This window comes from Podarcis pityusensis (genome assembly GCF_964106645.2).
Source record: "Podarcis pityusensis genome assembly, chromosome: 6".
NCBI lineage: Eukaryota > Metazoa > Chordata > Lepidosauria > Squamata > Lacertidae > Podarcis > Podarcis pityusensis.
Window position 1 is genome coordinate 15,160,775 of NC_138030.1, and position 12,324 is coordinate 15,173,098.

Consider the following 12,324-nt stretch of genomic DNA (forward strand, 5'->3'; position numbering starts at 1 on the left):
GATTGCATTTTGGGACATGTTTCAAAATGAGTTAACCGGACTAATTTACCTCTCATTCGCTGTGTACAGGAAGAGGTGGTGATGTGACATTGCATGGAAAACCGTTTAAGGATCTCCACTCAAAACAAGTCTAGGTCCTAACAAAGCCTCTAAAAATACGGTGTTGATGTTTCATTCAAATTAGGGATCTGCGACCAGTAGGTCTGTAGGTCCAGTGGGTTGTCAACGTTTTTCATTAATTGCTCAACATCTGCTAATTGGGGGTGTACACACACACATAAGACAAAAGGTTCCTAAAAAGAACCTAAGATGATCCTTGCGGGATCACGCCAGTGGCCTATCCAGTCCATCCTCCTGTTCTTGAAGTGGCCAACCAGATACCCGTGAGAAACCTGTAAGTAGGACCTGAGCACAGGAGCATTCTCTCCTCCAGAGGTTTCCAGCAACTGGTATTCAGAAGCATTACTGTATCCTAACATGAAGGCCTCCTTCATGGATCACTGCCTTGTCGTGGTGAAGGGGCTTGAATAGCTCAGAGAAGCCATGCAGCTATGCCATGCAGGACCACCCAAGATGGATAGGTCATAGTGGAGGTTTGACTAAACATAATCCACCTGGAGCAGGAACCAGCAAGCCACTCCAGTATCCCTGCCAAGAAAACTCCATGGACAAAGCCTCCAATACTCTGGACACCTCATGAGAAGAGAAGACTCCCTGGAAAAGACTCTGATGTTGGGAAAGATGGAGGGCACAAGGAGAAAGGAACAACAGAGGACGAGATGGTTGGACAGTGTTCTCAGAGCTACCAGCATGAGTTTGACCGAACTGAGGGAAGCAGTGGAAGACAGGAGTGCCTGGTGTGCTCTGGTCCATGGGGTCACGAAGAGTCGGACATGACTAAACAACCACCACCACCACCGTGGAGGCAGAGCACAGCCAGCATGGCTAGTGGTCACTGACAGCCTTCTCCTCCATGAATTTGTCTAATCCCCTCTTAAAGACACCCAACTTGGTGGCCATCACTGGCTCCTGTGGGAGTGAGTTCCACAGTTTAATTACATGTTGTGTGAAGAAATGATTTCTTTTATCTATCCCAAATCGTTCAACATTCAGCGCCATTGGATAGCCATGAATTCAAGTGTTAGGAGGGAGACCTTCCCCCCGCATCTCCTTTCCCCATGCCATTATTTTATTTATGTCAATCACCTCCTACTTGCCTTTTCTCTAAATTAAAAAGGTAAAGGTAAAGGTACCCCTGCCCGTACGGGCCAGTCGTGACCGACTCTAGGGTTGCGAGCTCATCTCGCTCAAGAGGCCGGGAGCCGGCGCCGTCCGAAGACACTTCTGGGTCACATGGCCAGCGTGACGAAGCTGCAACTGGCGAGCCAGCACCAGTGCCGCACACGGAAATGCCGTTTACCTTCCCACTATAAAGCGGTACCTATTTATCTACTTGCACTTAGGGGTGCTTTCGAACTGCTAGGTGGGCAGGAGCTGGGACCGAACGGCAGGAGCTCACCCCGCCGCGGGGATTCGAACTGCCGACCTTACGATCAGCAAGTCCTAGGCACTGAGGTTTTACCCACAGCGCCACCCGCGTCCCTCTTTTCTTTAAATTACAAAGTCTCAAATACTACAACCTTCCTTCACAGTTTCAGAGTGGGACGACCAGACTTGGGGTTATAGTGCATGAGGTCCTGCGCCTGTTTTACGGCAACACCATCTCTGATGAACCGTAGTCTCTTACACGTCTCAGAAGAGTACTAACGCATTTTCTCCTCCCATTCGCGTTTCTTCCAATGCGACATCTCCAAAACCTTTTACGGTGAAAGTGGGATGGGCTGGACAGCTTTCAACCATGCAATCGAGGGACAATATTAGAATATTGTGCTTTTATTTGTAAGTACAAGGTGCGCAAGAAAAGTCACAAAGGGCTCTGCTTTATTTCTCTGACAAGTGACAGGAATGGAAACCAAAATTAAACATTCAACAATATCACTTCTATAAAGCTGGCAAGAGCTACACGGGTAAAGATGGACACTCTGGGCTGCCCCCCCCCAAAAAAAATTGTTTTCTGTGGCTCATCACTCCACAGCCCTCTTGAACATAGGATGCTGGCTTCTGCTGTAGCTTCCTCACACTTGGGAAAGCTGATGGTGGAACACCTTCCGTTTGCTGAAGCCTGACCCACCTAGACAAAGCTTTAGCAAACCAAGTAGAAGAACAGGACAGGAAGTGGTAATGCTAATCTCCTATCTAATTACTCTAGCCCCACAATCTACATTTCCATGCAAAAGAAGGTCTGAAAGTCAGGATGCCTGAAAGACAGCAGAAGGTACCCATGCAAGGTAGATGCTGTGAGCAGGTCAGCTATTTCTGTTCTACAAGCATCCAAATTATTCAAAGCAACCAGGACCTGGGGGGTGGGCAGAAGGTGGAATCAAGAGCACATCATTTGTGAGCCTAACAATTAGTACTTGTTCAAATCACACACCCCTTTAAAAAAAAAGCTGATTTCTGCTAACTGCTTTTATATTCTACTTTACATAGTTATATATGGATGGTCCTTCTAAATCGACAGCAAATTGAACTCGGTGCCAAATAACTAAGTCCTCCCTTGTAAGAGGAACTGCAGCAGGGTGGGAAAGTGCAGAGCCTGCTACAAACTGGAAACTTTTCTGTTTTAGAAATAGTATGCTGTATGCGTGATCCAATTGGAAGACTCTTCCTTGGAGCGTTTGGCAGAGCTGTGTGATGTAAAAATAGACTTGTATGCTTCCGATTTCTCTCCTCTGCTTGCGAAGGATCGCTTGGGGCCCTCGGATGAACTTTTGCTGCTTTTTCCAGATGAAGACGATGGACTTTCGCTGACTGCTACAGAATGAAGCAAACAGAACACGCGTCAACTTCACCCACAAAACTTGCATGTAGACACACACAAACACCATACTCAAGAAACCTTTGCCAACCTGGTGCCCTTCAAGTGTTTGAGACTGCAACTCCCATAAGCCCCAGTGCACATGGCCAATGGTCAGGGATGATCAATGCCCATATTTCTTTTTAAGGCTTGTTCAAGCCAAAGTCAAGATTAAGTTGCTTAAACTTCTATTTTGCACAGCTGGCACTTGGCACCCTTTGGCAGTTGCCAGGATCCAAGCACTCCAGCAGGTCCACTGCCAGTATCTACGCTGGTTCTCCCTTAAAACAATTTCAAATCAGAACCTGGTGGCTAGGTCTGGAAGCCACCAATTTTCTTCTCAAAAGAGTCCAGGGTGATGCTGCACTGTAGGAAATGACAGTGATAGTTCTTGAACCCAGTTGCCTGTTGCAGATCAGAGTCCTGCTGCTCCTGCCACCAAATAAGCTTACCAAGGCCCACCAACACAGAAGGGCCAAACAAGAGGGCACTTTGTTTAGGGTCCCCAACCCTCAAACTGGAGCCAACCTTGTTGAAATCATGCAACAACTGGAACAGTTGGTTTTGCTAGAAACATGGACACCAAAGGACAGCTCACAAACAGTTGGAAGTCCTGAAATCGGGAGGGTGTGTGTTGTTTTTTTAAGTAGTCAGCACAACTAGACAGGACATGGCTCATGGAAGCTCTTAGGCCTTGCAAAGAAGAGAGCTATGTTGCACCCACCGCTAGTCCACAAAGACCAAGCTCAGGGAAGCATCTCAAGCCAGCTCACCAATTTAGTGGGGTAGGAGAGCTGGGGGGGGGGGGGAATCACATCTGGCAATCAATCCACCCCTTTGGTTTCAGGACAGTTCACGGGTAGATGAGTCTAAAAAGCCTGGAACACAAATTTCCACAGCCCTCTAGTGGCTATGGTGGCTCATTTACCAGAAGTAATGTATTTAGCATTAACTCTGGAAGTTTATACTTGATTCTGACTAAACTAAGCCTCCTAGAACAAAATATGTGAACTGTATTGGCATTATTTTCAGCTCCCTTACCCCGCTAATTTCAACAACTAAGCTCAGTGGTTGAGCATCTTGCTTTGCATGCAAAAGGTCCCAGGTTTAAGACTTTGCATCTCCAGGAAGGACTGAGATGAGACCCCCGTGTGGAACCCTGGAGAGCCACTGACAGTCTGTGTGGACAATACAGGCTGATTCAGTACAAGGCAGAGTCTAATGTTCCTAGTGTTAACGTTGGTTATGGCTGGCATAGAAACAATTGACCATGGTTAAAGGCAGCAGTGGAAATGCGAGGGAGGGGTGAATTCATTCAACAGGGAAATGACGGATAGCCTGCCATTCCACGGCTCATATGCAGCCCTCATCTTTCCACGAACAGATGGTCCCAGTTACAGTTGCATCAGCTCAAAGCAAAGTTTTAGGTGAACATCTGGCTGAAAATGGCTAATAAAGGATTATCCACAATATTACTGAATGCAATGTCATGAAACTGCATGGAAAATTTTATACTAACCTGTACTCTTGCAGAAGGCAATGCTTCTATTTTCTCCGGATTTCATGTTTACGGTATCCTTTTCAGTATTTACTTGAGATGATGTAGGCAAATCTTAAAAAAACAAAAACCCACATAAACAGGAAGACAGAGAAATTAAAAAGAAAAGAGGTGGAATCTGCATCCTGTTAAAATCAATAGCAAAAGATTTGTTCAGCAAGAGAGCACTGCAACCAAAAGTAATTAAACAATAAAACTTCACTCAAGAGTTGGACCAATTAATGATCAACACAGAGAGAGTTGCCACTGAAAAGGACAGTTGTGTATTTAGTTCCCTTCAGTCTCTTTCTGCATTGCCTTATATGTGTTGTAACACCATGATATCCAATGTTCTCCACCATAAGCCAAGGACATGGAGTAGAACCATAACGATATCAAGGCATAAGTTATACTAAATGTTGCACAGATGGGGGAGAGCGTAAAATAAATGGCTTTCTCACTGCATCAGCACCTGTGTACTTAATTAACGGCCAGGTTAGCAGAAACTTTGTGGCAGGGAATGGCTAAGTTTAAGTGCAAACTCTGCCTAGCAGCTTAACAAGCTTGTTTACTGCCAAGAGATGACGCTTTGAAGGCATGGGTTGTTGTTGGTTTGTGAACCCTAGTTTGTTTTAACTATGACTTGGCGTTACATGTGAACTCAGCACACTTCCTTAACCATGGTTAGGTCTGGACTCTGTACCTCAGGCACTTCACAAATTCCAAAGGCACGAGGCAACAGGAGCTGGAAAACAAATCAAACGTTGGAGAAACAAGCCACTGTTTGTTTGATCCTTTGTGGGACAACGTGGTTAACTCATGATTTTTTTCAAAAAACAAAATTGCCCAAACAAACCATTGCTTCATGTTATGTGTGAATCTGGCCAATATCTTCTAAGCACAAGGTCCTGTGAAGTCCATTCCAACTATATTTGCCCCTTTGTGCGATCTACCTACAGGCTCCTTGTTTTATTTTTTGTCCCTTTAAAAATGGGGGGTGGGGGGCAGAGGGAGAGAATCCATTAAGCGAGAAAAGCATTATTGCAGGTTAGTTATGTTTATCACTTTTGTTTTTCCTTAAGGGGATATTTAGTTCATAATGTGCGCCCACCTTTCTATTTACTGTTACTGTTTTTTTTACAGTTTCTAACCTATTTATGTCAAAACAACATGCAAAATGGCCTTTTAAAAGAACACAGTGGCATAGGGATAGGGAAAGGTCATCCATCACTGGAACTAGCCAATAGGGACGTATCATATTTGCATGGCTATTGCAGATTTCATGAATCAAACCAGAGGTGCTAGCTGCAGGGGTGGGGTGATCCTAGCAACATAATACCGTTGTTTGTGTGCTGGGAAAAGTTGGTTTCTCTGCAAAAGCAGTGCTAACTTGAAGGAAAATGTGTGGGTTCTGGCCAACAAAGGTAACAGCTGCACAGTTACTGCACTGAAAATAATAGTAATCTGGAATAGCACTTTGTTGCATCAGCACATGGACACAACCTTACCTTCAGCAGCTTCGGGTTTCACAGTGGTCTCCGCTGCCTTAGATTTCTTGGATTTCTGGAAGCAATGGAGACAAACATGAGTGACAACAGCCCAAACTGTGTTTGGTAACAAATCCACCAGTTCCATCGGCACAAATTTGCCGTAAGGTTACTCAGTGCTTTTTTCATATTACATTGCTACACAATCCAATCGACTCACACAATTCAGTGCCCACTTTGTGCTACCTTAAAAGTGGGCATATAAGGCTTATAACGTGCAAAGGGAGCAAACTGTATGAGAGACAGAATAATCCCTGAAGAGAAAGGCCACGCTTATCTGCCTGCAGGATCAAGATGTTTTGAAAAACAGCCTGACTCTGATCCTTGAAACTAATCATCCTTGAGAGATGGAGAGATATGTTCTTTCTTCCATTATTGACACAATTAAAATTAACCCAACACTAGGAGCACGGCTTTCTCCATAGGGGCTGCCTGTCTCCTTTGGAAATCTCAGCTGGCTAGCTGTTTGAAGTCCCTTTTTAATATTGTTTAAAATAATCTTATTTGAGGTCCAGTTAATAGTCTGGGAGCATCTGAGGCTGCAGCATTGCCAAAGCTAAGCAGGTGTGGACCTAAGCAGCCCCTTGAATGGGAAAAGCACAGCGAGTCCTACGAGAGAGAGAGAGAGAGAGACCTGCCATTAATTACACCCACCATTAATTATGGTTAGACAATGAGCCCTTTCACCTGATGAATTGGGTTGTTGACAATAAAAAAAACTTTCCACAATAAAAAGACAGGTTAAATGCTTCCCCACAGAAATGTAGTTATTATGAGGTTATTTTTGATTCAGAGCTGGATGGCCCAGCAATATTACAGTGGACTGAAGTGAAGACACCCCAAACAAGGTTAGAATGCATCAATTTCGGACTCGCCAAGCTGGATGCAGACCACTAGCCATGCTGTGTGGCTTAGGAGGTGGCAGATAACTGCCTTCTTTGTGCAGCCTGAGGCAGACAGAAAAAGCAGGACACTATGAAGCACTTAGTGGGTTCCATATGCAGCTGATGGTCACCAGTTTGCACAGATCTGCTGCATACATTATTAGCTGCAAGAAAGGCACTGATTCCACTGAGCTATTCCCTTTTCTGCAGATTACCCATGTCTTCCTGGAGGTGGCAGCAACACATCAGACCTTCCTGCGCAGCAGTTTTAGAGGCAAGACGAAAGTCTTGCAACTAAAGTACATGTGGTAGGAAGATGCAACTAGGGAAGGAGACAGATATATTTTCAAATAATTTTTATCCTCAAAGGTGGCTCTCAAGCAGCTTTAAGATTGCTACAAGACCCTGCCAAATGTTGCTGGTCTCTCAGCTGTACCTATAAAGGAGCCCTGCTTTGCTTTGCTTCTCTTTCCTAATCCCAACACAGATATGCCTAGCAGTGTTATATGCTTATTTGGCATCAAGCCTTCAGCATGAAAAAAAGTTCGGCCCTAATTTTAGTCTGAAACACGAACGCTGCTTGCAGAATGGCATGTTTGATTTACTACAGTATCATGTTGAATAGGAAGCCAGATTCAAAACGGAAAGGAGGCCCTTGCAAGAGGAAGTTCTCGTTGCAAGCTATTTTAGTACACCAGCAACACCCTTAGAAGTTAAAGATAGAACTGTGGTTGTTATATTGATGAGTACAATGAGGATCATTAAGGCCATGAGGGGAGGGATCTAAGTAAATGAAGGGATACTCTGTACATTGCAGAATGTGTGTATGTACTGGTGTGTCTACATGCTTGTGAAGTTTAGAATTAGGGGGTAAAATAAACTGCACCCCGGATCAATGGATGCAGTGCAAATGTGTGAGTAGTTATCATGTAGCTTGGACCACATTGATTGGTTTTACACTTTCCTATCCCTAACAGTGAGAAGAGGATGGGGTAAAATGTAAAACGTAAACTACATCAAGGAAGAGTGACAGTTCTGCTTAAGAGCAGCTGGATAATGGAACAACTCGGTACTGATTTGAAAAAGAAAACCAATGGGTTTATTTATTTTGATGACAGCATTTGTGGAAGGAAGGAAGAACTATTTCCATGTGAAAGAGGAGCTGGATTAAATTAGTGACAAGGCCAAAGAAATTACTTATCTCTGATATAATTAAAAATGACTAACGAGGGCTGAAATTGAAAAACAACGAGCTGTACTTGATAAAAATATTTGCTGGGATTCAATGACCTGCACCTACAGTTTTATGCTGGGGGCTCTGGCCACTTGAACAGGAGACTGACCCCCTGCCACCATGGAGAAGGTTTTGAAAAAGCTGTAATAAACTCTGTTCTTGAAGTATTCCATAAATGCACGTGCAAATACATCAGAAAATGCACAAAGCTCTTACCTTCCCCAATTTACTCTTAAGCCTTCTCTCCTCCATTCTTTTCTTCAGCACTTCTACATCCTCTTTTGTACCGTTAAGTACAATCACATCATCGTCTTGAAAAGAGGCTCCACACTTTCATGAGGAAAGGGAAAAAAGGTTAACAAGGCTTTATATTTTTATGACCACATACGGGCAATGTAATGTGTTGAATGTACATAAAAAAGGGAGGGCACAAGCTACATCATCCACATTAGGAGTGTTTTGCTTCACTACAAAATTAAATTACAATTCAAACATGAATATTCTGCTTCCTTCCCCCTAGTCAGATTTTTATCCTCTCTGCCATTTTTGCAATAAGCCTGTGTCTTGTTTGAGAGGACTGTTTAATTCTTTATTCCATAGAATCACAGAATTGTAGAGTTTGAGGGTACCCTGTGGGCCATCTAGCCCAACCCCCTGAAATGCAGGAATCTCAACTAAAGCATCCATGACAGGGGGACTTCCGGGTTGGCGCCATCGCCGAATGGCGGACTCCCTCCGAGCTCCGGAGGGAGCCTGCTCGGCAGGGGCTGGGTCCTACCGCACCGGCGATGCGGGGACCCTTAAAAACCACGGCCACGAGGGTCGTGGACATGGAGACTCGGCTGGCACCGCTAGCGCCCTCCCGACTCGTGAAGGAGCCTTTTTAAAGGCTACGGATCGGGTGCCGGGGAGAAGCGTGGTGCTTTGAGTCCTCTGCTATCCCTGCCGAGCGCAGCCGCATGCCATCCGGCGGAGAGCGCTGACTTCTTCCATTGAAAATTCGGACTTTTAGACAACAACCCGTGAGTAATTTGGAAACTGGGTTTAAAAGGAGGAAAAAAAGAATTTCTTTTTGAATTGGATACGAGCGGGGGGGGATCCAAAAAGGAAGTCAGTCCCCCCCCCTATTGTAAACCTTTCAAGACAAGGACGGGGAAACCAAGGTCCAAAAAGATTTGTATTGCTGATAAAAACTAAGAATTCCACGATGGGGAATCATAAGAACTGTGCTGGAGGACGAATTGAGGGAGAAGAAACGTAACCCCCCCCCCTGGGAACCGGGGTGATTGAAGAGAGAGCCTGGTGAAAAGAGTCGGAGATTTTGACAGCTGTCAAAGTAGCTGTCAAAGTCGGAAAGCAGAGAGGATTTTATTATGAGAACTTTGCTGGCTAAATTTGTTACAATTTGCTACAACTTGTTAAAACTTGGATACAAAATGGCGAAAACATGGATAACAATCGGACTTTTGGACTAGAGAAGACAAAGTTACAACAATCCCCCTAGAGGAGTTTCGGGACATTACAAAGATGGTCGTAAGTGGAAAAACACCATTGGAATTTTACAGGACTGGTTATCTTCTGGGAAAGCTGCAAAACGGAAATAATATTTTGTCTACAGGGTGTTCAGCTAAAGGAGACAATAGAATTTTCTATTGAAGAAAGGAAGGGACTGAACGCAAGTTTTTGTTCCTGAATAACAATAATCCCTGCAGACTTACTAAGCTTCTGAATTAGAACGTTTCAGCAGCGGAACAAGAGGAAACTGGACTACAATTTGGAAAGAACAATGGGGGGAGCTTTATTAAAGATCTGAAGTTAAGTGTTCTAAAAATAATTATGAAAGGAAAAAAAAAAAAAAAAAAAAACCAGCAAGGAGTTGGGGGAAATAGGTGATTTATGGATTGTAAGAATTCCAGGCGGATAACATGGTTTGGTGGTCAGGGGGAAATTAAACCGGGGACAGGGGGGGAGAACTAAAATCCAAAGGCTTGTTAACTTCTTTTTTTTGAACTGGCTTTGTCTCATCTATTATACTCTTTATTTCTTATTTCTGATACTTCTATTATGTGGGGTGTCTTTATTATTAAAAAAAAAGGGAAATTGTGGAATGAAAATGGGGTGGGCCCTGGGAAAGAAATTTTTTGTGTTTTATTAAGGGTATTGATGTGGAGTGTAGAAATTTTAAATTCGAATAATGGTTTAAACAAATTAAGTTTTTAATCAGAACTGAGAGCTTGTGGAGCCAACAATATGAAAAAGGAATATGGTAGGGGTGGGGGAAGGGGGGAGTCCCAGAAAGTGGATATATGAAAATAAGGCTATGAACGTATTTTAATTCTTGCTTTCTGTATTTTTTTTTTTGAAAATCTTAATAAATATTATTTAAAAAAATAAAAAAAAAAATAAAGCATCCATGACAGACGGCCATCCAATCTCTATTTAAAAACCTCCAATGAAGGAGAGCCCATCACCTCCTGAGGGAGTCCATCCCACTGTCTAAGTGATCAGTTTGTAAGCAATCAAGGTACTTGCCAAAGTACATATAGGATTGGATCCAGACAGGATTAACCACATTCTGGGCCACAACAAAATCAATCTGAAAAATTAGTCACAATAAACCGAAGCACCATTGATTTCTAGGGCAACTAGCTTAATCTGGACTCAATCCATAGGCCCCACTCCAAAAGCAAGTTAGTAGTTTAGCCAACTGCTGTCACTTTGAAATTAATGAGAAATAAGTAAGTTGCAACCAAATTGTGCTACTGATTGCAAAAGGATGCAAATGTGACTGATTTGCTCCCTCTGGATTGGGGCCGTGCGTTCCATTAACTCAGCATGGATTTTATCCTCCCCCCCCCCCCCCCGTGATTTTATACGGCATAAAGCAGGGTGGGCTAACCTCCTGCTCAGGGGCCTGATCTGATCCACTGAGCAATTTTTCTGAGCTCCAAAATCACAGCGCTTTGATGGCAGTAGCAAAAAGGAAATAGAGGAGACACGGGCTAGGGTGGAAAGAGGCTTATATCCCCTCCGTTCAGCTGAGGGTGGTGATGCCTCTGTGTCTGCGAGATACTGCATGGTGACCACACTCCCTGATGGCATGCAGTCCCTGGAAGGTTGGCTAAGGGCGATTGTTGCCCTTGGGCAAAAAAGATTAGCTACTCTTGGCTCAAAACTATTTAGTTCATTACATTCTGTCCTACCCTTCCTTCACTGAATTCAGAGTAGTCAAAAGAGGACTCCGCGTTCTATTCTGAGAAAACATGACTGGGGAGGTGAGGAAATAGCCATTTTACTGGTGTATTTAATTATGTCATTATATCTCTTTATCTTTACAAGAACCTTAGGAAAAGAAAACATGACTTGGCTGAGACCATCCAGCTGGCCAACCCAGGATTTGAAACCAGGTCTTCCCAGGCCTGATTCTGTCCATGATGCGGCACAGCTTCTCAACTGGAATTCTACACCGTAAGGTCTAGTAATTTTTACAAGGTGAATATTTAAAAGCAGGAAATGGTACTTTGTTCAAGGAGAGGCAAAACACAATTGCGAAAACACAACACCACCATAATTTAATAGTTCACCTTTCTCCGTAAATTCAGAGCAAAGAAAGAGAAGTATCTAGGTGTAGCGACATTGAGCCGCAAAGGTGGGGGGAATATCAGAATTTTATTGCTTGCATTTTGTTCTAAACATCCATGATGAAAAAATGTGTAATTAATATATTTCTAAGGGGTTTCCCCCAACAGTCTTGCCTTGTCAGAATCAGAATAAAATCTGTCCAGCCATGAGACATACAAATTTGCATACAAGAACTATGCGTATCTAAAAAGAACCAGTAAAACAACATACAAGTCAATGGACTGTTATGCTAGTGAAATTGGAATAAAATCGCACAGAAGCCAGGTGTCCATCCCATAATTAACAGCATCCTCACCCATGAATTTTTCATGGCATTTCATAGCAGCCAGAGCTTAAGGAGCCACAATACCGGATAGCATTATTGTTTGCCAACAGCTAATCTGACATGTATGGCAGCTATTTATAGCAAAGTCTACAAGATTACAGATCTATACCAATATATTTTGATCTTGTACACAATTCCCCGAGCAGCAGGGAAAGAAAGCAGAGTCTTACTTACAGCAGCAGCAGCATTAAAAAAGGGAAAGCCTTAGCCCTATGAAAAGTTGCCCCAAACAGCACTA

At 43.5% G+C, this 12,324-nt stretch overlaps 1 protein-coding gene across 1 annotated transcript in view; it reads right to left on the reverse strand.

Moving 5' to 3' along the window:
- Positions 1–1,877: 1,877 nt before the first annotated feature.
- Positions 1,878–12,324, reverse strand: part of RTF2 (replication termination factor 2) — a 61,489-nt gene continuing 51,042 nt past the window's right edge. The window contains exons 6-9 of the mRNA XM_081011520.1: positions 8,336–8,449; positions 5,963–6,017; positions 4,437–4,529; positions 1,878–2,874 (exon numbers count right to left, since the gene is read on the reverse strand). Coding sequence (XP_080867646.1) covers positions 2,684–2,874; positions 4,437–4,529; positions 5,963–6,017; positions 8,336–8,449 — 453 coding nt within the window. The 3' untranslated portion in view covers positions 1,878–2,683. The remainder of the gene's footprint in view (positions 2,875–4,436; positions 4,530–5,962; positions 6,018–8,335; positions 8,450–12,324) is intronic.